At 39.6% G+C, this 27,410-nt stretch overlaps 1 protein-coding gene across 12 annotated transcripts in view; it reads left to right on the top strand.

The window, feature by feature from the left end:
• The window catches only part of NCOA2 (nuclear receptor coactivator 2), a 306,182-nt gene that overhangs the window by 194,966 nt on the left and 83,806 nt on the right, over positions 1–27,410 (top strand). For all 12 annotated transcript variants that reach the window (XM_033203006.1, XM_033203007.1, XM_033202998.1 and 9 more), the window contains one exon: positions 940–1,112. In XM_033203006.1, the coding sequence (XP_033058897.1) occupies positions 940–1,112 (173 nt within the window). The remainder of the gene's footprint in view (positions 1–939; positions 1,113–27,410) is intronic.

Genomic DNA, 27,410 nt, shown 5'->3' with positions numbered 1-27,410 from the left:
ATGAAAATCAGACATATTTAGAGACGAATATATGAAAGTCTATTGTGAATCCAGAAATTTTTAAATTAATATTATATACAAATAATTATATATAAAAATACAGAAAGCTGCTACATTAAGCAACTTGCTTTTCTTCCTTATTGTACTGTTTGAATGTCATTTAATGGGCCCCCCTTTGCGCTTGAGAAAATAATTGCATGCTGTTATTTTGAAAAGGAACTTTTGAGTTTACTGTTTTGTCACATTCTAATGAGAAGATTTTACCTCTTTCGATATTTTTCCATTCCATTAACTTTTTAAACTTTAGTTGAAATTGGACTGTTTGTTTATATTTTGCATGTCATTCAGCTTGGACAGTTAACATATTTCCTGGGTCAGTTTCGCTTTTGTTTCTAGCTGTGTTGTGACTTTTTGCATTACCTAAAAAGGCTGTTTGGTTTGCTTACTAACATTCTGAAGACGTCTATAAAATTATAAATATCTGGTTTTATTTTTTATGTTTTACCAAAAATTATTGAAATTTATTCCTATTATAACTGGATTAACTTCGCTCCTTTTACTAATCTTAAGTAAAATTTAAAATATAACCTCCTTTACCTTTTTTTATTTGTCAATTAATTTGATGCCCACTTGTTTCAAGTACTGCACTAAGCACAGTGGTGAGCACAGTCCTGGTCACCGTGAAGCGAACAGTCCAGTGGGAGATGCCAAACACATTGAACAGATAGTTTCATTACAAACTGGGCTTAGGTTGATTTTTTTTTTTTTAAACATGAAAAACACTTTTGGAAAATTGTGCTTTCCCCCCCAAGGTATTTCTGCGTTGATATAGGTAACTTTTGTTTGCTATCTTTGTATTAAAGTTGTTTAACACATTCATTTTTTTCACAATAGCGCTTTTTCAAATACATCATAAAAAAATGTGTTTCTTCTTTTAAGCCCCAAAAGGAGCACTGAAAAACGTAATCGTGAACAGGAAAATAAATATATAGAAGAACTTGCAGAGCTGATTTTTGCAAATTTTAATGATATAGACAACTTTAACTTCAAACCTGACAAATGTGCAATCTTAAAAGAAACTGTGAAGCAAATTCGTCAGATCAAAGAACAAGGTAAGAGGACTGAATTAGTATTTTGAAGAGTTGAATTGGTTTCTGTTTTTCCCTGTGTGAGAAGTCCCTTCAGAGTCCCTTTAATCCATTTCTTACGCTTAAATTATTGATGAGGAAATGATGTCACAGTGTAAGATGAATGCAAGTATCACTTGCAGTGGTTTATAAATAGGCTTTGTATAAAATTCAGCCATTCCCTAAAGACAGACGAGACTGAGGTGAGTCAGGGTGGTGGAACTTTTCATCTAGTAAACTCAATTAGGTGCCCACAATTCTTCACCCCACACCGTGGCATTTTCAAGGCATACACAGCAAGTGACTGTCAAAAGTTGCAAGTAGGAGCCAGTTTGAGATGTAAACCAGAAGTAAGGAAGTGAAGCACCTCCTGTTTCAGCTAGTCAGCGTATTTGATTAGTCTGAGCCTCAACTGGCCACACCACTAGATTAGAATTTCGTATCCTGAATGACAAGAGATTTGAAAGGCTCTAACCTCCAGTAAGAAATCCATCTGTGAATTCGAAACACAGAACGTGACAGTTCTCTTCCTATGGTTTTCTTTTTTTCTGAGATCATTTTATGATTCTTTTCTTTGATATTTTTGCCTACAGAAAAATATTAAGAAAATAATGTTTTTAAGAACACATTTGATTTTGTGGTGCCAAAAATAAATCTTTATTCGGCATGTATGAACAATATCTTGGTGCCCAGGGCCGATATATGCTCTTCAAGTATCTGCATACTGCTTTCCTTCAGGCCTGGGGAGATTATTATCTTTTGTAATCTGGTGTTTTTTTGTTTTTTTGAGATAGAGTCTCACTCTGTCGCCCAGGCTAGAGTGCAGTGGTGTGATCCTCAACTCACTGCAACCTCTGCTTCCTGGGTTCAAGTGATTCTCCTGCCTCAGCCTCCCGAGTAGCTGGGATTACAGGTGCCTGCCACCATGCCCTGCTAATTTTTTAGTATTTTTAGTAAAAACAGGGTTTCACCATGTTTGCCAGGCTGGCCTCGAACTCCTGACCTCAAGCAGCCCTCCTGCCTTGGCCTCCCAAAGGGCTGGGATTACAGGCGTGAGCCACTGCGCCTGACCTGTAATCTGTTTTTGAGTGCATCCTCTTAGAGTTCAAATTTTTTACATCTGCCTTTTATATAATATTCAAAAAAGACGTATTTTGTTAAAATAATACGTCTTTGTCTTTATAATACATGAGTCTGAAACTAACTGCTCTTACCTGTCACAAAATGCTAGCTACCTATTAGCATATTATCTTAGCGTTTTCCATTTTCATACATATATTGTTGAGCTAAATTCTGTATAAAACAGTTTTACAAGTATTGTTCTATCTTCTAAAAACATAAAAATATACATATAGCATCCACAACACAGTTTCTAACGCCAGCCCTCTCTGCAAATCAGTCTTTATTTCCTGATTTCTCCATGACATTTAACATCCAGTAGACCAGTGCCCATTTCAGTCCCCTTCATTACTCATCTTTCTTTTCCCTTTGGGGTTCACTAATTATCAAAAACTCAGTTTAAACCTCAATTTTGTATCTTCATATTTTGGTTTCTGCAAAGGGATAAAATAATATTCCTAGAACTCTTAGGAGAAATAATTGGTTAAAGTTATTAACCAGTGCCTTGAAGTTGCTGTGTTTCTAGTTGCTGGTATCATTACAGTAAAGAAATCATTAAGCTTCTTGTTTTAGGTTTCTAAGGATTATGAATGATTCGGTTTTGAGAACACTGCATGTTTAGGTAGTACTTCTACATTTCAAAACAATTATATATATAAACCACAATGAAGGTCTTGCACAAGTTTTTAAAGTTTGCAAAACCTTGGTAATTCCCCCTTCAAACCATAAAACACGTTCAGATGTGTCACGCTGGGACTGCGCCATACCTTAACCATAGTTTTAATCATAAGGCTGCATACCACAACCACCCAAGAAGCAGCAATAAACACCCTGTCACGTCTTATTCTTCTAAGAATGTTCCTGCTAATTTGAAAAGCAGCGTGTTCTGTAAAGGGAAGCAAAACTTAAATACCGAATGAAAAAATGAAAAGCATAAATGTACTTTTAAGTTCTCAACTACTCTGATATTTTCCAAATAGTCTTTGTCTAATAATTTGTTTTTTACAAAGAGCAGAATTGAATCAGACAGGAGCTAGGTATGAATCCTGGTCCATTTAGGAGCTTTTTGAACCTGGGCAAATTATCTTATCTCTGAGACTCAGTTGCCTCATACAGAGTTTAGTGCTAACAACACCTAGGTCACATAGCTGTAGAAGATATTATGAGCCATGTAAATTCAGTAAACACCTATCATAGTAAACATTCAGTAGTTATTTTCGTTCCTACTTAAGCAGAAAGGTGCCGTTTTTTCTTTTCTTTTCTTTTCTTTTTTTTTTTTTTTTTTTTTGAGATGGAGTCTCACTCTGTTGCCCAGGCTGGAATGCAGTGGCACGATCTCAGCCTACTGCAACCTCCACCTCCTGGATTCAAGCAATTCTCCTGCCTCAGCCTCCCGAGTAGGTGGGATTACAGGCATGCACCACCATGCCCGGCTAATTTTTGTATTTTTAGTAGAGATGGGTTTTCACCATGTTGGCCAGGCTGGTCTCTAACTCCTGACCTCATGATCCGCCTGCCTCTGCCTCCCAAAGTGCTGGGATTACAGGGGTGAGCCACTGTGCCCAGCCTATCTGTAAGAAGTAAAAAAATTTTTCTGGTGCCAGAAAATCTGTGCAGCCCATGCATACCACCACTCCATCAGCAGCTCTATTTGGACCAGTTTGAATTTTCTCAGCATCTGGCAGCCAGCAAGAATAACACGTAAGTCAGGCCAAAGCCTTTCTCTCTAACTGTGTGTCTTCCCCAACCCCAACTGATCCCCTGACCACTCAGCATAAATAAAATCCAACTACCATCTTTACACCATTATCCAGACTTAATTTGTATTTCAGTCATAGTTGTCAGCATGAATAAAATGCATTTGGAAGCTCAGGAGAACAGGCCTGTAGACACATGCAATAAACCTGCATATTTATCCCGGAGAAGTTAAACTGGGTTGCATGAGGGGCCATACTAAAGAATACACAATGAGGAAAGCTGGGCTCATCTTTATGGAACCCTGCTCCAGTGTCAGAAGCTATGGCGTGTCTGTCAGCCAGGCATGGAGGGCTCTTTCCCTCAAGTCTGTGCTCTTGTCAGTTACTCCTCAACTTTTATATGCTTTATAAATAAAGGGAGAGAAGAAAAAGATTTTTAAATGGCCTAAAGGATGGAAATTTGGAGAGGAAATTACCAGCTAGTTAAATTAATAAGCATTCTGTTGTACGTGGCGCTTTATGAGACCCATGTTTCATAAATGCTAGCCCTCCAAGAGCATTAACTGTGGAATGGACTTTGTAGAAACAGAGCAAGTACACACAAGAGTTTGATGCTAATAGTGTGACTGCCATCAAATAGAAAATTCCATACATGTTGGTGGGGTTTTTTGGCCCACATTCATAATCCTTAGTTATTAGCTAAGTTAGTTACTTAGTAATTAACTTAGATCTTCCGTTGGCTAACTAATCTTGGAGAATTTTTAATACTAAGACTAAATAGTTCTTACTGTGTGTCAGGCAGTTTTTAAAGAGCTCAGATTTGATAACCTATTTAGTGCTCAAAACAAACCATGGAATAGGTGCATTGTTTTCCCCCTTGGCAGGAGCGGAACCTGAGACACAGAGTGGTTAAGTAGCCTGGCAAAGTCACACAGCCATTAAGCGAAGGAATAGGGCAGTCTGGGTCTGGAATCTGCACCGTCATTGCAGCTTTCTGATACTAAACTAGGATATTGCTTTATATTTGGTATGATGGTCATAAACGTTTAGAACTTCTGTCTTCTATAACTTAGAAACAGGAGTCATGGAAACAGATAGCAAATAACCATTTTTCCTAACTGGGAGGCTAATATTGCTTCTATTCCACAGAAAAATAGTAAGCACAGGCATACCTCAGAGATACCACAGGTTCAGTTCCAGACCCGCACCATAAAGCGAATATAAAATAAAGCAAGTGACATGAATTTTTTGGTTTCCCGGGGTGTATAAAGGTTATACTTCACTATACTGTAGTCTTTCAAGTGCACAGCGCTATTACTTCTTTAAAAAAGTAATATATCTTAATTTAAAAATACCTTAATGCTAAAAAGTGCTAACAAGCATATGAGCCTCATCAACAAGTTCTAATCTCTTGCCAGTAGGAGGGTCTTGCCTCAATGTTGATGGCTGCTGACTGATCAGGGTAGGAGTTGCTAAAGGCTGGGGTGGCTATAACGATTTTTTAAAATAAGATAACAATGAAATTTGCCACACTGATGGACTCTTACTTTCATGAAAGATTTGTCTGTACCATGCAATGCTGTTTGATGGCCTTATACCCTCAGTAGAACTTTCAAAATTGGAATCAGTCCTCTCAAACCCTGTTCCTGCCTTATCAACTAAGTTTATGGAATATTCTAAATCCTTTGTTGTCATTTCAACAGTGTATCTTTACCAGGAGTTGATTCCATCTCAAGAAACCATTTTCTTTGCTTATCCACAAAAAGCAGCTCCTCGTTTGTTCAAGTTTCATCATGAGATTGCAGCAATCCAGTCACATCTCGGGCTCCACTTCTAATTCCAGTTCTCTTGTTATTTCCACTGCATCTAGAGTTACTTCCTCCACTGAAGTCAGGAATCCCTTCAAGTCATCCATGAGGGTTGGAATCAGCTTCTTCTAAATTCCTGTTCATGTTGATATTTTGACCTCCTCCCATGAATCCTGAATGTTCTTCATGGCATCTAGAATGGTGATTCCTTTCCAGAATGTTTTTCTTTGTACTTTGCCCAGATATATCAGAAGAACCACTGTCTGTGGCAGTACACCTTGAAACATGGCTACAGTATAGATATTGTGTTAGCAGGCATGAAAACAAACATTTTTGGCCTTGTACGTCCTCATCACAGCTCTTGGGCGACTGGGTCCATTGCCAGTGAGCAGTAGTATTTTGAAAGGAATCTTTTTCTTAGCAGTATGTCTCAACAATGGGCTTAAAGTAGTCAGTAAACCATACTATAAACAAATGTGCTGACATTCAGGCTTTGTTATTTCAGAGCACAGGCAGAGCAGATTTAGCATCATTCTTACGAAGAACCCTAGGATTTTCAGAATGGGAAGTGAACATTTACTTCAACTTAAAGTCACCAGCTGCACCAGCCCCTTAACAGAAGAGTCAGTTTGTCCTTTCAAGCTTTGAAGTGAGGCATTGACTTCTCTCCTCTTAACTATGAAAGTCCTAGATGGCTGCTTCTTCCAATAGAAGGTTTTTTTGTCTACATTGAAAATCTATTGCTTAGTGTAACCACCTTCATTAATGATCTTAGCCAGATCTTCTGGATAACTTGCTACAGCTTCACATGCTGCTTCACCTTATATTTTTATGTTATGGAGAAAGATTTTTTCCTTAAACCTTATGAACTCGCCTTTGCTAGCTTTAAACTTTTCTTTTCTTCTGCATCTTCTCATAAAATTGAAAAGAGTCAGGGCCTTGCTCTGGATTAGGCTCTCATTTAAGGGAATCTTGTGGCTGGCTTGATCTTCTGTCCAGACCACTGAAACTTTGTCCACACCACTGAAACTTTGTCCATATCAGCAAAAAGGCTATTTCACTTTCTTATTTTTATTTTATTTTAAGAGATGGGGTCTCACTGTGTGGCCCAGCCTGGTCTCAAACTCCTAAGCTCAAGAGATCCTCCCACTTGGCCTCCCAAAGTGCTGTGATTATAGGCATGAGTCACCACACCTGGCTGTTTCACTTTTTTATCGTTGATGCATTCACTGAAGTAGCACTATTCATTTTCAATTACTTTTCTTTTCTTCTTCTTGTTTTTTTTGTTTGTTTGTTTGTTTTGTTTTGAAGCGGAGTCAGGCTCTGTCACCTAGGCTGGAGGGCGCCATCTCAGTTCACTGCAACCTTCACCTCCCGGGTTCAAGCAATTCTTCTGCCTCAGCCCCCCAAGTAACTGGGATTACAGTGCCCACCACCATGCCTGGCTAATTTTTGTATTTTTAGTAGAGACAGAGTTTCACCATGTTGGTCAGGCTGTTTTCAAACTCCTAACCTAAGGTGATCTACCTGCCTTGGCCTCCCAGAGTGCTGGGATTACAGGTGTGAGCCACCACACCCCACTGATACTGCAATTTTTAATGAAGATAAACTATTTTTCCACTGAACTACATATAATTCATTTTTGCACATTTTCATGTGGCTTAATGGCTTATATTGTTAATGAAATCCTTAAAATTAGTGAACAGGGATGGAATTTCTATTCTCATTTCCTCCTAGGATCCCCTTATTTTATTTCTTAAGTACATGGAAGTTTTTTGTTTCACAGCTTTCAGATAAAGAGGATTTAAATAATTGAATGTGTTCTAATGCTTTAGGATTTATGACGTGAGTTCTCACTTCAAGACCCAAGCTGGCTATCATACTCTAATACAAAGTAGACATCCCTTGTTTTCTTGATCACCTTGTACTTGTATGAAAAGAAATTAATTCTGTCATTGATGTATGACCCTAATCATACATCAATATGGTATGTATTGCTTTTATCCAAGAGTAAATATTCATTCAATAAATTTTTTATTGAGTATATACTATATATAAGGCATATGGTTATTTGCCAGGGGAAATCCAGCAGTCAATAAGTACATGGTTCTTTTTCTTGGAGCTTTCACTCATTTGGGGGAAAATCGGCTTTTAGACAACTAGCTATGGAACTGTACGGGACAATGGAAAGGAATGTGATTATTAAAGAAGCTGGCACAGGCTTTTAGGAGGACAATAAACTTGAACTGGGTCTTGCTGTAAAAGTAAGATTTTAATAGGTAAAAAAGTAGGGGCTGGCATGAGGAGAGGCACTCCACACAGAAAATAGAAGAGCCTGAGTGCTCAGTGACTTGTGGGGTATGCCCGGTCAGACTGTAGAATAAGATATATGGAAGCACTTGGTTGGATTTGAGGCTGTAAAGGGCAGGTCAAAGCTAGATAGGAGAGTAGTAAGCCCAGTACAGTAAGCAATATTGGAATTTGGAGAAAGTAACATTAAATGAGAGACCTCTAACTATCTTCAGCAGAGTTAGCTTGAAGTCATCTACCATTATATCTAGACTCTAGAGATACTCTATACTTGAAATGGGAGATATTTGGATTTTTTTAATTCTAAATCTAGAGGGGGAGAGGTGCATAACTAATAAAACAACAAGAAAAAATGAAGTTAAAATATGCTAGAAAACTATAAAATTTCTCATTCATCTATAAGAAGGAATAAATGTTGTTTTATAAATAAGCTTTCATTTAGTTTTATAACTTAAATAGACTTAGAGGGAGCAGGAGGAAATGAAGAGGGGGAATGACAGAGCTGAAAGACAGTGAGAGAGACTCAGAATGACAGAGAGCTGGACAGAGACAGAAGAAGATGGAAAGTACACTCGAAAGTACCCATGTGCAAGTTCAAACACTAAGATAGAGAAATTCTTAAATATAATATCTTAGTTTATAGTTCCTTATGACATTTTCACTAATGACTTAATGCAGAGTCATATTGTGACACTGTGGGCACATTTGTAGATAAGAGCCCTTGGGCTGAGCCCACTAGCTACCAGTCCTTACCTTCTGTCCTACTCCCATCCCAGCTTTAGTGAAGAGCGCCCACATGTTTCCTGGCTGCTCATCCTTCCCCTGTACTTGTCAAAGGGTCGGGGAGGTGAATCAGTATGCTACCTGCTCCTACCACTTTGATTGCTGGGGCATAGAAATTGTATCTGCCATTGTGCCCAGGGGGGTAATACTGGGCCATTCCTCCACAAGAATCTGCTAAAGGTACTCCTTAAGATCCTCCTTGAGGGAGCCAGGTTGATCATTCGTCCTGACTTCAGTGACTGCTAGTGGAGTCTATGACAGTCCAAAAGAAGAACCCTCACCATAGAAGACTAGTTCTTCTATGATTTGTCTCCAGTCCTGCCATATTCTCCCTTGCTCCAACCCGCAACCTCCTTGCACTTGCATCTCCTCCCCATGACATACAGTGGCTCAGGCTCTCAAGTTATGGTTTCCTCCTGGGTCTTCTGTCTGGGAATGCCTCTTTTCTTTTTCCCTCTCAGCTGGTTGACATCTGCTAATCTTTAATAGGCCATCAGAATGTAGTATCACAGCTGTTCAGCATTTGTAGTGGATAGTGACAGGGAATCTGGGTGAATGATAATAGAGGGTCCAGTGGCAAGGGGGCTTCACCAAGACCCCGGGTCTGACCAGTTTGGCATACTACTATATTCTTGTGGCTCATTTCATCAGTATGTGTACCCAAAGCCCATTATCCTACACTGTTTCTTGTTGCTGACACATACTTGTGCTCTTTTGCTTTTGTGTCATTATTCGTATTCTTTCCTCCCTATCCAAAATACTGCTTTTCCTGTTTCTGTCTATTCCCATTACATTCCTGCTGTTCATTCTTCAAGGCCCATCTCAAACACTGCTTTTTTCACAAAACACTTTCTAATCTCCAAACAAATATGCATTCATCTCCTTTCACATTTCTTGTACTGTCTGCTCTTACTCTGTTTAGTGTTTGTTTAGTGTTTTAGGTACTTCACTTTTTCTTCACCCATTGAATGACAGATTTCTTGATGGCAGAGGTTGTATTGTCTACCTAACTCTTGGACCTGCAGCAGTTCTTTTTTTGAGACAAGGTCTCACTCTGTCTTCCAGGCTGCAGTGCAATGGTGCAATCTCTGCTCACTGCAACCTCTGCCTCCCAGGTTCAAGCAATTCTTGTGCCTCAGCCTCCTGAGTAGCTGGGATTATAGGCGTGCACCACTACAGGCATGCACCACCACACCTGGCTACTTTTTGTATTTTTAATAGAGATGGGGTTTCGCCATGTTGCCCAGGCTGGTCTCGAACTCCTGAGCTCAGGTGATCTGCCTGCCTTGGCCTCCCAAAGTGCTGGGATTACAGGTGTGAGCCACGGCACCCAGCCACCTGCAGCGGTTTTGAGTACGGTGTTTGTTCTTAGTTTATTTAAAATAAATATTTGTTGGATTTTTCTGATTCCTGGTGTTTATTCAGCCTTGTGTAATGGTTTTATATCAGGAGAAAATACTGCCCTAAATTTAAGAATATAATATTTGTATTCTAGTAATTGAGTGAATACATTCCCCCGTTCTTGCACAAGGATTACAGATTACAACCTCTCTTGTGACAAATATTATTTACAATATTTTTGTTTGCATCCTGAAAGTACATTAACATCTTTATAAAACAATGGGTGAACTTTTAACTCTTAGATTCTGATAAGTGTAGCTGGAGCCCTGTTTGTTTTTGTAAGGATGAAGAATCCTCACAGCTTGTCAACTAAAATATATTTTGAAGTCCTATTCGCCAGGCATGGTGGCTCATGCCTGTAATCCCAGCACTTTTGGAGGCCGAGGAGGGCGGATCACTTGAGGTCAGGAGTTCGAGACCATCCTGGCCAACATGGTGAAACCCCGTCTCTTCAAAAATACAAAAATTAGCCGGGCGTGGCGGCACACGCCTGTAATCGCAGCTACTCAGGAGGCTGAGGCAGGAGAATTGCTTGAACCCGGGAAGCAAAGGTTGTGGTGAGCCAAGATTGCACCACTGCACTCGTGGGAGATAGAGTGAGACCTCGTCTTAAAAAAAAAAAAAAAAAAGGAATCCTATGAAAACAAGTATTTTATAATGTTTTATTAGGAACTTTAATTACCATGGAATATTTTCTCTAATGTTTTAAATAGACATATTGTTTTAGACTAGAATATATAATATAGAAAGCAAATTCACATTTTGTGTTAGTGCTGTGCAGATATTAGATATATTGGTTTTGGAATAACTCATATGTAAGAATTTGCCAGGTACATTTAAATTTCTGTGAGCTGATGTTTACATTTAATTCATTCTTTTAGTTTGAAGAATGATGCCAATTTTTGAGAAATGAATTAAATATTTGTGCTGTGGTAGGGAGAAGAGTTTAAACATAGAAATAAACAAAAGATATAAGAGCACAAATACCACTATTTATTGTTGTCATTCACTGGTTAGCTTAGGTTTAAAGTATGTTTTTCTGTTTCTTTCTTTCTTATTTCTTTTTTTTTTAATGAGGTCTTGCAGTGTTACCTGAGTTTGCTTCAAACTTCTGAGTTCAAGTTGTCCTCCCACCTCAGCTACTTAAGTAGCTGGGATTATAGTAAAGTACATTTTTCATGGGTGTTTGTTTTGGGTTTGTTTTTTTTTTTTTTAAAGAAATCAATAAGAACGGTCCTATTTTTTAAATCTGTTGTACTGGTAGAAGAAGGGAGAGGGAACGATGACTATTTTTATGGACTTCAGACTTAAGTATTTTCAAACTGATATGGATTATACAGTAATAAATTACACAGGCAACTATTTTCTTTTTCCTTTTCTTTTCTTTTTTTGTTTTTTTGAGATAGAGACTTGGTCTGTCGCCAAGCTGGAGTGCAGTGGTGCAGTCTTGGCTCACTACAACCTCCGCCTCCCAGGTTCAAATGATTCTTCTGCGTCAGCCTCCTGATTAGCTGGGACTACAGGCGCATGTCATCATGCCCAGCTAATTTTTGTATTTTTAGTAGAGACAGGGTTTCACTGTGTTAGCCAGAATGGTCTCGATCTTTTGACCTCGTGATCCACCCACCTTGGCCTCCCAAAATGCTGGGATTACAGGCGTGAGCCACCACTTGATCTCTTGACCTTGTGATCTGCCCACCTCAACCTTCCAAAGTGCTGGGATTATAGGCATGAGCTACGGCGCCCAGCCCTTGCAACTGTTTTCATTGGTTCTTCCAAGGAGACTTTTTTGGTTGGTGAATTTGTGGGTGGGGCAGTAAATAAACACATAAAATAAATTGACTCTTACCAATTTTTAGGTGTAAATTACGGTGTTGTTAACTGTATGCATGTTGTTGTACAATGGATCTCTAGAACTTCATCTTGCATGACACCTCAGGTGATCCTCCCACCTCAGCTTCCCAGAGTACTGGAATTACAGGCGTGAGCCACTGCACCTCACCCCTTTCTACTTTTGAGCTGTACCACATTCATCTTCACTCACTGGCTTTTCTTCCTCATCTAAACTTTGGCCGTTCTTTGTTCCCAAATAAAATTCCCTCTTTAATGAATTTTAACTATTGCTTATATCTGTGCTGACTGTCAAGGTAAATCTCTGCCCTTGACCTTTCCCTCCTCTTTCATTGCACAGATACTCGGTGAGTCCCTCCCCACAGCCCCCAGCTTACAGTTTCACTGTCCGTCCAGATTGCCAGCTACCGTTAGACATCCATGGGGTGTTCCACAGGTGCCTTAAATTGATAATATCTCAAACCAAACCCATTTTCTCCTCTGCCTTCTGAAAAGACTGCCTTGTCCTTTTTCCTGTGCCCTATCTCAGTGTGTGTAACCAGCATGCGCTGATCGCCTGTTTTGTCCTTACTGAGACTAGAAACCTCAGTTCCAGCCACCTTCTCTTTTACCTCTTCCTTCCCCACACTCAGCCAGTTAAGTCAGTTCTGTCAGTTCCTCACCATATTCTGTGATATATAACCCTTTTTCCCATGTTTATTTTCAGCACTCTAATTTAAGACATCTTTTCTCACCTTAACTCATCTCTGCTTCTTTACCTTCTATAATCCATCCCCACTGCTATCACCATTAACTTTCTAAAAATATATTGGCTATGTAACTCCTGAGCTTCCAGTGAGTCTCCCTGCCTGAAGGATGAAGGAAAATGCCTTCCCATGGTTTTCAGGGCCCCTTGCCAGCTGGTCCCAGTGTACTTTTGGGGCTTTCTCCTGCTCTTATCTTTCTAGCCATCATACTTCTAGGCAGACCTCCAGCTTTAATTACTCTTTAACTTATAACTGCACAGCTTGTGTGCCACTTTTAGATCAAATATATACATCATTTTGGCTTGTAGTATAGTTTAAACTGAAAACAACAACAACAAAACACAAAAAACTCCCTATTACCATGACAGCTCTTTTGTGGAGGAATGTTATCTTAATAATTTTTAGACCCTTTTACCTGTCTTGTACATAAGAGATACTTAATAAGCATTCATATGAAATGAACAAAAAGCCAGGTGCCATGACTTACACCTATTATTCCAACACTTTGGGAGGCCAAGGCAGGAGGATCACTTGAGGCCAGGAGTTTGAGACCAGCCTGGGCAACATAGTGAGATCCTGTCCCTACAAAAAATGTTAAAAATTAGCTGGGCATGGTGGTTTGTGCCTGTAGTCCTAGCTACTCAAGAGGCTGAGCTGGGAGGATCACTTGAGCCACTGCACTCTAGCCTGGGTGACAGAGCAAGGCCTTGTCTTTAAAAAAAAAAAAAAAAAAGAAAGAAAAGCTTTCAGAGAAAATGGGAAAGCAACAAGAAATCCAAGGTTTTCTTCAGCTGCTTTAAGAAGGTATGAATAGGCCGGGCGCGGTGGCTCAAGCCTGTAATCCCAGCACTTTGGGAGGCCGAGACGGGTGGATCACGAGGTCAGGAGATCGAGACCATCCTGGCTAACATGGTGAAACCCTGTCTCTACTAAAAAATACAAAACACTAGCCGGGCGAGGTGGCGGGCGCCTGTAATCCCAGCTACTCGGGAGGCTGAGGCAGGAGAATGGCGTGAACCTGGGAGGCGGAGTTTGCAGTGAGCTGAGATCCAGCCACTGCACTCTAGCCTGGGCGACAGAGCCAGACTCCGTCTCAAAAAATAAAAAAAGGTATGAATAGAATAATGAACAAAAACACATTTAAGGACTTTCATTAACTACTGTGTCAGTTTAAAATAAATTCCAATGATATGGTCTGGAAATGACCAGGGAACATGCCATAATTATACTTAAACATGGTGATTTCTTATTAATTCATATTTACATTCAGGACACATTTGCCAGATATCTTCTATGTTCAAATGCTGTGCTAGCCATCAGGAATATAAAGAGCTATAAAGCACTGTCCCTTTCGTCATGAGGCTCTCAGGCTGTACAGACAACAAAGAAATCGATAAAGCTTTTTTGGAATAGCTGCTCCTCAGCATATGTCCCTCACCCTCCCTGACTTAGGAACCCACCCTTGAGGGAGGCCTGTGGGGTTCCAGCTTGGCCTGTACCTGCATTTAGTAGGTAATAAAGCTGATACCTGGATCTAAGAAAAAGAAGAAGTAATGATAGCAAATTAGTAAGTACTATGATTGATTGATTGATTGATTGATAGGTTGATGTAGGTATGTAGTGATATTAAGGAAAGTGGGATAAGAGAAGGTAGGAAGTAAAGTGTTTTTTGATCTCCAAGAATATATTGAAGTTCACCATATGGGTAATGTTTAAATAAAGTCTGATACTAAGAACCAAAATTCCTTGTATCCAGGGCTACTTAACTATACTTTTTTCTTTAGCAGTGTTAAGAGAATGTCATGTAAATACATTCATACATACTGTTTTCAGCTACCTCCTCATCCCATGTAGACGCCTACTGCTTTCTACACTCTGTCCATAGGATATGTCTGTGAGACTGCGTCAGGATTGGAATTATTGCCTATGTTTCATAGATAAGGAAACTTACACACAAAAACAGTATTTAGGTTGAGATCTTAAAACTAGTCAGTGACAAACTAGAACCTAAAGCACATTCTGGTTATTGTGCAGCCTGTGATCTTTCTACCTCTGCATTCCATTACCTACCTGAGAATGGTTGTCATGTCTTCAACTTTGCCTTTGTTTATTAAGACAGAAAATGTTGTTCCACAGAGAAATTCCAAAAGCAACACATTCAAAATAAAAATAAAGATTTGTAATAGTTATTGCTGTGTCTTTAGAGATAATTTTTTTAGAGGTAGTTTTAACACATATTGTTCAGAAAAGAGATTTTGATAATTTGAGTTAGATGTGGTTTCATTAAATACCTTAAATCTTAATGGAGGCTGTAGTCAAGGCATCTGAGGCATTATAGGTTAAGGAAGCACTATAGCAAACAGCACCTTTAGGTCATAACTGTCTCTAACCCAGGGTCCTGTATGTTCTGCACATCTCAGCATTTCTAAGCAGGCTTTCATCGCTGATGTATATCCATTGAAGGTGAAGAGAAAAAAGGAAAGGTTATTTTTTATTATCATTTTTTTTATTTTTGAGGCAGTCTAGCCCTGTTGCCCAGGCTGGAGTACAATGTTGTGATCTCAGCTCACTGCAACCTCCGCCTCCCAGGTTCAAGTGATTCTCATGCCTCAGCCTCCCAAGTAGCTGGGATTACAGACGGGCACCACTATGCCTGGCTAATTTTTATATCTTTAGTAGAGATGGGGTTTCACCATGTTGGCCAGGCTGGTCTCAAACTCCTGACCTCGTGATCTGCCTGCCTCGGCCTCCCAAAGTGCTGAGATTACAGGCATGAGCCACCGCGCCTGGCCAGGAAAGGTTGTTACTATTATTCCTCCTCCAGATGCAAGAATTTCTCATGGCCATGAACACTGTCTGAATACTGCTGCTCTATATTCAGAGCACTCATGGTTTTCTGTTGCCTTAAAAGGAACATAAAATATGGGGTTCAATGAGTGATGTTCCCTATAATGCTGTTCCTTCTGGGCCACTCATCTCACAGGTGGCTGTAGTTTGGCGTGGTGTGGAACACAACAGGATGTGACCACAAGGTGTTTGGGGTGGGAATGAATTGGTCTCTTTCCACTGAAAGGAATGTGGTGAAGCAGCTGTTGGGAAGAAGGTTGTAAGCAGTGTAGCAGGATGAAATGGAACGTGGGATTTCTGTAGCCACTGGGGATCGTCAGATGAAACAGTGATTCCTATATAACCATTTATATTTAAGGGACTTGTAAATATCAGGAACTTTGGTCTAACAATCTGCTTGCAAAGATATAGAACATAGGATGTAATTAATATTACAATATTACAAGCCAAAAGCCAGGTGAATGACATAAAAATAAAATAAGTAAGTGAAAAATCTATATTGTACACTTTCAGAGGCAGAATTCCCTCTAGGCTGACAAAGCTTAAGCTTCAGGACCCCTTACTTGTATGGGCTCCTATATGCGCCAGGAGCTGTAGAGTGTTCTAGATAGGATGCCACGTTTCAATTAGGAAGCACTTCTTCAGAAGTATTTCAGATTATTATCTACAGAATTCTCAGAAGAAGAGGTTTGAATCTTCTTCAGCACTCTAGTGTTTGCAGCTCTTTTCTCATTCTATGTAAATACTCACTTTTATACTCAATTTTGTATTTTTAAAGAGACACCCCTCCCTCTAATTAAGCTTCGGGCCCTACAAAATGCGGATCTATCCTTATGTACTAGCAAAGTCTGTCACATATACTCTGTCAAAAGCAAAAGGGTCAGCCACCACAGTGAAATGACAACTCACACATACAGAGTACTTACTTGGTGCCAGGTACTGCTCTTTCATACCTCATCTCATTTCAGCCTTGCAACACCCCCTGTAGGGTAAGTTGAATTATTATCTCCATTTTACAGAAGAACCTAGGTTTGGGTCTAGACTCTAAACTTCCCTAGAGTCACACAGCTAATAAGTGGTAGGACTAGCTTTGAAGTCTAGATCTCTACCTAGCTCCAAAGCCACTGTCTCCCAGTGAAGTGGAAAGACAATTAAACCTGTTACCCAGCTGTTTACTCTTGGCTTTGTCTGCTGTTTGGAAGAAGGTTGTTAGGAGTCAGTTGGGTAAGCATGGTATCAGCTGTTACTTTAAACAGGTAGAGACACCGAGTTTACTAGGAAGAATATTTTTTGCAGATCCCTATTTCAAAAGATGATGCACACTTTGAAGGCAGGTCAGCTTTTCCTGTCAGGCAAAAAAAAAAAAAAAAAAAAAAAAAGATGATAAAAGAGTCTAGAAAAATAGAAAGTTGCTCTCTAGACCAAAAAAGACTTCTTGGTATTTAGCCAGAAAATTGGATACCAGGCTTTAGAACATTCATTTTGTGCCCCTATGTGAGCAGATGAGGAATTTTTCTGTCAGAGTGAATGTTCTATTGTCCATCATAAGATCTGTCCATCTTGTGCGATGTAACCTCTAGTAAACAACACTGGCCTTGTTAAGGTGTTCTCTCCCATTTTGGGAAGTATGTTGGGAGCAAAACAGACTTTGCTGATAGTCACTGTGACCACTGTGACCATTCATTGCATCATTGATCAAAAATGAAGGAATGGAATCTGAGGGCCAAGAGTGCTTAGCTATATACAAGACAATATGGAGTGTGTTTTAACTTGCATTCTGGAAAAGAATGTAAAATCTGAACTTCCATCTAGAAAATGAATTTATTAGATTTCAAATATTTACACTTAAAATTTTAGATATGAAATTGTATCTTTGCCTGTGTTTCTCATTTCTGTTATTTTGTACAAAAGAAAACCCCGGCTGGGCGCGGTGGCTCAAGCCTGTAATCCCAGCACTCTGGGAGGCCGAGACGGGCGGATCACGAGGTCAGGAGATCAAGATCATCCTGGCTAACACGGTGAAACCCCGTCTCTACTAAAAAATACAAAACACTAGCCGGGCGAGGTGGCGGGTGCCTGTAATCCCAGCTACTCGGGAGGCTGAGGCAGGAGAATGGCGTGAACCTGGGAGGCGGAGTTTGCAGTGAGCTGTGAACCAGTCACTGCACTCCAGCCCGGGCGACAGAGCGAGACTCCGTCTCAAAAAAAAAAAAAAAAAAGAAAAGAAAACCCCAATTCAATATAGAAAAAATACACAGCAGAGAAAAGTTGTTCATTTAAAACGGACTTGGATTCTGCTCTTTCAGTGTTAGAACCTTGATATCTGTAATAGATTTAGAGTCCTGTTGGAGCTGTCTTTTTTGGAAATAAGAAATTTTGTCTGTGGAAGAAGAGTAAAATAATTCCAATATCAGCGTGGTGCTGCTTCCCATACGTTCATCACTGAGATGCCTTTCCACTGCTAGTTAACGCCAGATAGCGAACATTACAGAATTCTCAGGCCGTTTTGGAGAGCCTGTATCCTCTATTTCTTTAGGCCCGAAGTGGTTCTCAGAGCATTGGTGATCCCTTATTTAAGCCTGTCTACATTAGATAAGCATGTGCACACCACCATTCTGTAAGATTCCAAGTGGTGTATTTATTTTGTTATATCAGATGGGAGGAAACAGAAAAGGAAAGGAAGCAAGTTCTTTTGGGATTGACATGATTAAACTCAACTTCTTAAAAGCTTTTTTCTTCTGATAGACCATCTTCAATTTGTGGATCCTTTATGTCAGGGAAAAAAATTACACATAGTACATTTTATTTGGAATATTGTTAGATAGCTGAATTGTCAAAGATCAGAAGTTGTTACATATTTTTGTCTCTTAGATAATATGGAAGTATATATCTTATGTGATTGCATTTGGGAGTCTTTTTTTTCTTCTTCCATGCTTAAGAAAGAAGGAGACCTTTTAACCTTTAAACCTTTTCTTTTTCTGAGATTTAACTGTAAGTTAATTGTTCAGAAAATCGTTGGTTTGATTTTCTATCAAACCAATGCAAATTTTGGTGATTAGACTATTGGACCAACTCCATAAGGCCTATTGTTAATCAATATTGCATCTAACTAGAGAAGTTCTTAATCTGTGCGGTGCATATCGCTTTGATGATGCAGTGATAAATAAGATAGTTCTTTTAGAAGCATTCCTAAATTTATTGTAACCTGTTCTTCCTGTTATATATCATTTTCAAGTATGATATTGTCCTATGGGTCTCCGTTTTCTTTTTTTCCTTTTGTTTTTTTGTTTGTTCATTTTTGAGACAGAGTCTCGCTCTGTCGCCCAGGCTGGAGTGCAGTGGTGCAGTCTCCGCTCACTGCAACCTCTGCCTCCCGGGTTCAAGCAATTCTCCTGCCTCGGCCTCCTAACTGGGATTACAGGCATGCGCCACCATGCCCAGCTAATTTTCGTATTTTTAGTAATGACGAGTTTTCACCATGTTGGTCAGGCTGATCTTGAACTCCTGACCTCGTGATCCACCTGCCTTGGCCTCCCAAAGTGTTGGGATTACAGGCGTGAGCCACTGCGCCTGGTCAGGTCTCCATTTTTATTGATGTTTAAAAGAGTCCTTGTACCCCAAAAGGTGGGAACCACTGACCCAATGTTTATTACAAGGAGGGACACTATAGAGGCTAATTGATCAACACATCCATGTATTTCTTGGGAAGATCTGGATTTCCAGAGAAGCCTGGAGTGTGGTTGCCTCTTCCTTCCTTTCTGCCCTGGTAGTGTTCTGGCTCCTCCCCTTCCAGGCCTCCACTGCCATGAAATACCAGCCAAGACTCTTAGGAGCAGAGGGGCAGGCCGTGGGTGGTGGGGTTGTCCAGTCACAGGCGCATGCACAGGCTGGAAGCCAGGCGCTACCAAGGGCTCAGGCTAGCAGAGTAACTCTTCTAAGACTCTGGCAAAGTTCCTTCCTTTACTTCATAAGTCACTTGCTTCCCATTCTGCTGTCTTCCTCTAGCCATCACTTTATTTCTTTATTTTTTCCCCTTTCCTCTGGTCCACTGTAGCACAAAATTCAGATTTTTATGTACAGTTGTCCCTGAAGCAAATGCTCAACTCTTTGGGGACTAAGGATTGTTATTGCTAATAACAAAGTAAAATAAAGGAAAAGTCACAAACTTTCTGCAAATCTTAAAAACTACTAAATAGTATTCCAGATACAGATACAATTGGAAGTGTATTCTTTGAAATATAAGTAAAGCTTGGTTTCAACTCTCCATGTTGTCTTCAGTCTTTATTTTTTGTTTTTATTTTTGTTTTTTGAGACAGATTCTCGCTCTCTCACCCAGGCTGGAGTGCAGTGGCGCGATCTCAGCTCACTGCAGCCTCTGCCTCCCAGGTTCAAGCGGTTCTCCTGCCTCAGCCTCCCAAGTAGCTGGGATTACAGGCACCCTCCACCATGCCCAGCTAATTTTTGTATTTTTAGTAGAGATGGGGTTTTGCCGTGTTGGCCAGGCTGGTCTCAAACTCCTAAGCTCAGGTGATCCACCTACCTCGGCCTCCCCAAGTGCTGGGATTACAGGCATGAGCCACCGTCCCTGGCCTTTTCAGTCTTTAGAAACCCCTCAGTTTATCTCTTTTAATCTCACAGGAGATTCTCATGGGTCCCTCTCACTTCTATAAAAACATATCCCACTTGTGTATGTCTCTTTCTCCCTCTCCCTCCCTCTCTCTTCTTCCTTTTCTTAGAGACAAAGGCTACTGTATAGGTAAATGATGGGTCTTATATTACATGAAGAATTAATGTAAGGTTCATCTGTTCAGGGGAAAACTCAGTCTCATTTTCTAGGAGCTCCCTATGCCAGAGAATATTCTAAGTGGGGGGGCTAGGAAATGTGGGTGAGGCCATGTGTGCAGCTTGAGGGGTGGATAGAAATCCACCCTGTCTCTCTTTTGACTGGCATTATTTCAGTACTGAAGGGAATGCATATTACCTGGCTAACCAGATGGACATTTGAGTTTTTGTTACTACTTTAGTGGCTTCAAAGTGATAGAACTTTCATCTTTGATTTCTGTCTATTCATTATAGTAGTCACTCAGAATTGTAAGAATATACTCTCTGCCTATTCCTTGCCTATGGGACACAGACTATTTTCATATTTTTTTTAAAGTACACAAATGATGAGCAATTTAACTTTTTTTTTGAAATGACCCCTGAAGTGAGAGTGGGAGAAGTCATTCATGATGAAGCTGAAAGTGTATGGACCTGGTGTCAGTGTTTGTAAAGACCTGCAGTATCAGATATTCTTATGTGGAAGTCATGTACCTACCAGCTTCTAAATTAGTTTTCTTGCTGTTATGTCCACCGCTTTTAGCTCCCTTACCAAAGGTATCCTCCACAGAATGATCCTTGACTTTTAGACTCCCATTGCCTTGATTTTTCTCATTTATAATGTAGTTATTTGTTTGAATGTTCATCTTCTTCCAACTTTTACTTTCTTTTTTTTTTTTTTTTTTTTTTTTTTTGGAGACAGAGTCTCACTCCATCACCCAAGCGATCTTGACTCACTACAACCTCTGCCTCCTGGGTTCAAGTAATTATCCTGCCTCACCCTCCCAAGTAGCTGGGATTACAGGCGTCCACCACCACGCCCAGCTAAATTTTTTTTGTATTTTTAGTAGAGACACCATTTTGCCATGTTGGCCAGGCTGGTCTCGAACTCCGCGTCATGTGATCCACCCGCCTCAGCCTCCCAAAGTGCTGGGATTACAGGCATGAGCCACCACGCCCGGCCTTACTTTCCTTCTTATGAATAGTTGATTATAGTAATTCATCTGAAGAGCCCCTTAGATACTTTCATATACTCCACTAAACCCTCTCTTTTTTTGGAAATCAAGGTTTTTAATTGAGCTCCCAATCCATATTCGGATACATGAGAGCAAAGATCTAGACACCAATGAGTTTTAATTCCATTCTTGACTTAGTGACTCATAGTTTCTTTAGAAAGGACAGATAATATAACTCCTCTTTGTATAGATGCTTTTGTAGTTCCATGCATGTAGGTTTTTCTCCAGGACTACCACTTAACTGGGTTTAATTTTGAAAAATTAACAAATTTATTTTTATTCCTATAGGGTATGTTCTTAACCTGAATTTTTGAGACTTGTAAGTCTAATTTCCTTGGCAATTAGATTTATCCTGAGAGGATAATGTAAAAGATTATTAATCTTCACATTTTTATTTTTCAAAAATTTTTTCGAGCTGTTATACTTCAGAGAACTAATTAGGCCCTGTTAGCATCCTGGGGTGTGTGTATTGTTCCGGTGTGTTGATGGAAGTTTATTTTGAGTTATGTAATCAGCTTTGCTATGTTCATTCTCTGATGAAAGCATTCTTAGTGAAAATCTTAGATAATTACAGTCTTTCTTTATTCAGCTTCCAGATCAATGCTATTTCCTATACTCTCCAAACAAGCGGAGTCTTCTAGCTAAATAAAGAAAAACCTTTTTAATACTTATGAATTCACAAATTTCGAATTTTAATTTTTCTTTTGTTCATAAATCCCTAACACTTTAATCACGATAATCCACTAACCCCATTTCAGCACTTGGCTTAACCATGGCAGTGCACCCTAAGCCCTATAAAAGACAGAGCTTGTCTTTTTCCTCTTTGCATTTCCACCATCTAATATCACGTATTTTTTAAAAAGAAAACATAAACTACTTCTCTAAAACAAAATTACAAATGAAAATTAGAGAGTAAAATTCCTTGTCCCATGTGCTTGAAGTTGATGCTGTACAGCCTGCTCAGCCCATTTGAGGGAAACTGTTTTCTCCAGAGTGTGGGTCACTTGGGTCTACGTGGTGTCTACATGGTCAGCAGTTGCATGGTCGATGGAGATACACAGATGAAAAACATAATTTCTGGCTCAGAGACTGGACAATGGAGGGAATTCTGAGGAGATCTAGATCAAATCAGACAATTTATATGATACAGTAAATGATATTATGGTCATGTTGTGGAAGCACAAAGGGTAAACAGCTTGGATCCCCTGAAATTCTGAGATTTCCTTGAGAAGATGGCATCTGCTGAACCAAGAAGGCCTGTCACTATCCAGTGAAGTCAGTGGCACCTAAGAGCCTAGCAATGCCACCTCAACGTGGCCAGCTCTGGTAGAGACACCCCAAATGAAGTGAAATTTAATGCATCGTGTTCCTTTGGCTGGGCGTGTCCCGAGGAAAAATAAATAGGTATTTCCCATCCATAAGACAAATACTGTTGGCAAAGAAAGAAAAAGAAAAGAAAGAAAATCCAGCATTATTTTAATTTTTAAAAAAGAAACAATGTACCTTTGGTAAAGTATTCATGTTTTATTCCACTGAGAGTTAAATCAGTTTTATCATTGATAACTGAAGAAATTTTATTACTCTTAATACTGACTTTGATTTAAAATTTATTAGTAAGAAAACCATAGAAGGCCGGGCACGGTGGCTCACCCCTGTAATCCCAGCACTTTGGGAGGCTGAGGCGGGCGGATCACGAGGTCAAGAGATCGAGACCATCCTGGCCAACATGGTGGAACTCCGTCTCTACTGAAAACACAAAAATTAGCCAGGCATGGTGGCACGCACCTGTAGTCCCAGCTACTCAGGAGGCTGAGGCAGGAGAATTGCTTGAATCCGGGAGGCGGAGGTTGCAGTGAGCCGACATCTCGCCACTGCACTCCAGCCTGCCAACAGAGTGAGACTCCATCTCAAAAAAAGAAAGAAAGAAAGAAAAAAGCCATAGAAATATAACTAAATTTAATTCATAACAGCAGTGTCACAAAATAATTTTAATAAAATACACTTTTCTTTCTTGTAAGTTTCTGATTCCATTTCTAATCTCTTACAAAGGAATATAATCTTTCTGTTTAGTAGAAACTTGTCTATTTCTTTTCATTTTGACTTAGCCTTATGAAGTCTGTTCATTCCACTTTTCAGACTGAAATGATTCCAGGTTTTTTTGTTGTACAATTATATTAAATTATTTAAGCTAGTTTTTATTTGTAATTTGTGAACAGGTCTATTAGATTTTTGCCATTGTAAGACTGCTTGTCATTATAAATGCAGAATGATATTATTACTTCCTGCCTTTCTTCTGTAGAGCTAAGAGTGCTTCACATGCATTATTTTATTAAGTCTCATAACATCCCTGTGAAGCAGGGGCATTTTGCAAGTGATTATGGATTGCTTTGCTGAATCAGCACAGCCTTACGGCATTATGATAAGCTTGGAAAAGATTGAGGTCGTGTACTAACTTGCTCTCAGGAAACCCTATATGCAGCCAAATATTTTCCTTGGCAATACAGAACTGACAAATTGCCACCATTCCAATCTCTGGGAAGCCCACTGTCCATTGATATAGTTTAAAAACAACACACAATGTGTTTTTGAAAAAGCAAATCTAAGCCAATATTCAGTTTATTTGAGAAGTAGGTGAATTACATATGAAATGAGTACACCATCATCCTCTTGTCCAGGCTATCAGTCTACAAAAAACAGCCTATCTTCTGTTCTTGTTATGGCTCTGAAAACTGGACCTGCCCAGCTGTCATATCAGTCATCTTCAGCCTCACCTGTAAACCATCACCTGGCAGTCAGGATTTCCAGAAACAGGTTTCTTGGATTCAACCCATGCATCTGCATTGAAGCTAAGCTTGTTGTTTCAAACTGCTACTGGGGGAAAAATGCCATTGGGTAGAACTTTTCTGAAGTCTTTATGATAGTATATTACTAAATTAGTTAGCCTCTAGAAGCTTATGTAGGATAATTAAATTGAAAGAAGAAGAAATTTTATGAGGATTTTGTTTTATTTCATTATTTGAATGGTTGTAGAATGGTGGAGAAACATCTCTTGTGGTTAATATGTGTAAAACAAAACTAATTTTAAGGTAATTTACACCAGTTAATTTGATAGGGAGTAACTTAATTACTATGTCTTTTTCATATTTATAATTAGATACTGAATTGTGATATATTCTATGGCCTATATGGATGATCATAATTAATTTTCTGAGAGTTTTTCCTTTTTGACTTATCCATCCATAGCCAGGGTGCTCACAGTCTGTATATCTGTCCATTGTGGCTCAAACTTTTCCATAACATCTATTGGAAAATTGTTAGACTTTAAATAGACATTTGTTCTGATTTCTTGCAAGTGGATTTGATTGCTTAAACAGTCCTTGTATTTGAGAGCACATAACTGATATAAAATCTCAGGGAATTACTAAATTACTGGGGGTATTACCATTTTTTCCCCTCAGTTTACAGAATTTGCTGCAGAATTACATAAAATAAGAAAAGGAGAGGATTTGGTTGTAGAAAGGTCCGTCTGGATACCAAATTTAGGAAATACTGTAAATGTTGACCTTTGTTAATGTCACTTTGACCTCAGCATGCAAATTGTAACCACCTCTCCTTCACACTTGTGCTGGGCTTTGCAGTGTGGAAGTGCCAGCCTTTTCTAAGGCCCTCACCGCCTCTCCTGCTGCCTGGTTGAGGCATGTCAATTTCTGAGTGACACCAGTCCTTGTGTTCTTTTTAATTCCCTACTGCTTTAAATAGTTGTGGAAGGTTGGTTGATGATTCACTGCCATTCCTGCTTAAATTGGAGAGAGTTTATGCTGTAAGGTATTTAAAGGGTCATTTTAAAGATGTATTTAAAGCTCTTCCTGTTGTCAATATGAAATGCAGTAATTGAATGGATATTTGACAGGACCTCTTTTTCTAGAATGTCCTTTGAATTTAGGTGTTAATAAAAATGTTAATAAAGAAAATTCACATTTTTACAAATTAGGAAGATCTACTTTGGAATTATTTTCCAAATGCTTCCTAGTCTTTCTTCTTGTCTACTGTTTTACCTGATTTCTTACTCTCAATACAGTGAGCATGTTCCACAATAAGACATGCTGTAAATTTGTCTGTAAATACAAATCAGGTTTGTTTGTTACGTACACAAACCTTGCTTTTAAAAATTTTGTAGTAGCGTATTTTTGATCTTCAAAAGAAATCAGGTCCTTTATTTTACCAGACTTTACTTCGCATTTGGTATAGACAGTTTGATGCCATCCCCAGGTAACAGCTCTCTTCTGGAAGAGGGCCCTGATGATCTTGGTGCAGAAGATGAATACTGCATAACAGTCTTGTCTCTCACAGCACCTTGCCCTGTGCGGTCAGCTGTGATCTGAGGGGCCTTGGTAGTGCCGAGTTCATAAGGACTGGGGACCATTCTGAGATTAGCTGGTCAGGGGAGGAGGGTGGGGAGGGAGGATATACACTTTGTATGTAAAAATGTGAATTCAAAATTAAAGCTATTTCAAGCATTTGAATAGAATCTGTTTCTATATGATATGAATATTATTCCTTATGTAGTTTTCCCCACAGAAGTTTTGTTATGAAGAACATAGACCTTCTAACAGAAAGTCCCTGAATTGTGAACTTAGACCCAGGATTGTAAACTTTTTACACCATCCTTTCTTGACGTCCTGGAGGATAAATCTGGGCTCCTTTCCCCAAGATGGGTTTCTCCGGAGAGAGAGAGAGAGTGAGAGTGAGAGTGTGTGTGTGTGTGTGTGTGTGTAGTTAGGTTTATGATTTATATGTGTTTTCATTGTTAGGTGGCTGCATTCCTATACATAGTTTCTAACAGGTTAAAAAAATCCTGTGAACCAGGCAGAAAATAAACATACATGTAGAGAAGGACAAATGACACAACAAATAATGACAGTTGGAAAATCACAAGAAATGGTAAACTGTGCCTGTAGTAATTGTTCAAATGGCCAAAAAAGTACTTGAAACTAGACAGACCTATTCTCATATACCCTCTTATTTTCCTCCTTAAGTGTTCACTTAGGAATTACCTAGTTTTTGTCTTAGCAATCAGCTTTCCAGAGTTGATTTGACTGAAGCAAATTCTTGGCTACTAGAGATCTTTGCCTGTGGGAGATTTGGGTGGTGTCAGATTGTAAGCTTTTCTGGAGCCTGCCTCTGGAGTTGTTCCACCTCCACTCCACCCCACCACGTGCCCCATGACCCTGTTCACAGAGAACTTGCACCCTGGCTACAAGCAACCTGCACTCACCTTACAGTTACTTCCTTTGTTCCCATTGTCTTTCTTGTTTTGCTCCCTGGAGTCTGCTGTCCCCTCAGCCCCATTCTCGCTGTGCCTTCATTGCTTGGCCAGAGCCATGGTGCTGCATATATTTATGCAGAGTTCTCCCATTGTTATCACTGCTTTGCTTTCTCTGCTGCAATATGATTTAGCATAATATTTTAGGCTCTAAATTGGATGATTCTGTGTTCTATTATCAGCTTTTTGCATTAGGTACTTTAAATTGGGAGCACCTGCTTTTTGAAAAGCACACTAGTGAGGTCCTCCCATGATTGCTCAAGCAAATGCTAGAATGCGAAAACTGGGAGTAGATGGTAGTAAGCAAAATGAAACCGGGAATTTCAACCTCTCTATGATATTGTTAGAATCTCAGTGGGGGAAAGGAGAAGAGTCTACATATGATGAGTTGTAGCAGTCTCTTCAGAATGACATCAGGTCCTGTGTCTGTAAAGAGAAACTGGAAGGAAAAGATAACCAGATGGGAGAAAAACACAAGGAGAGAAATGCAAGCAGGTCTGAGAAGTGGAACAGAAAATGAATCAGGGAGCAAGATGTCAGTGAAAAGGAAGTGAGGAGCAGGGA

The sequence above is a fragment of the Trachypithecus francoisi genome, unplaced genomic scaffold (genome assembly GCF_009764315.1).
Source record: "Trachypithecus francoisi isolate TF-2019V2 unplaced genomic scaffold, Tfra_2.0 Lachesis_group7, whole genome shotgun sequence".
NCBI lineage: Eukaryota > Metazoa > Chordata > Mammalia > Primates > Cercopithecidae > Trachypithecus > Trachypithecus francoisi.
Note: the sequence above shows the minus strand (reverse complement) of the source record. Positions and strands in the feature narration are given on the sequence as shown.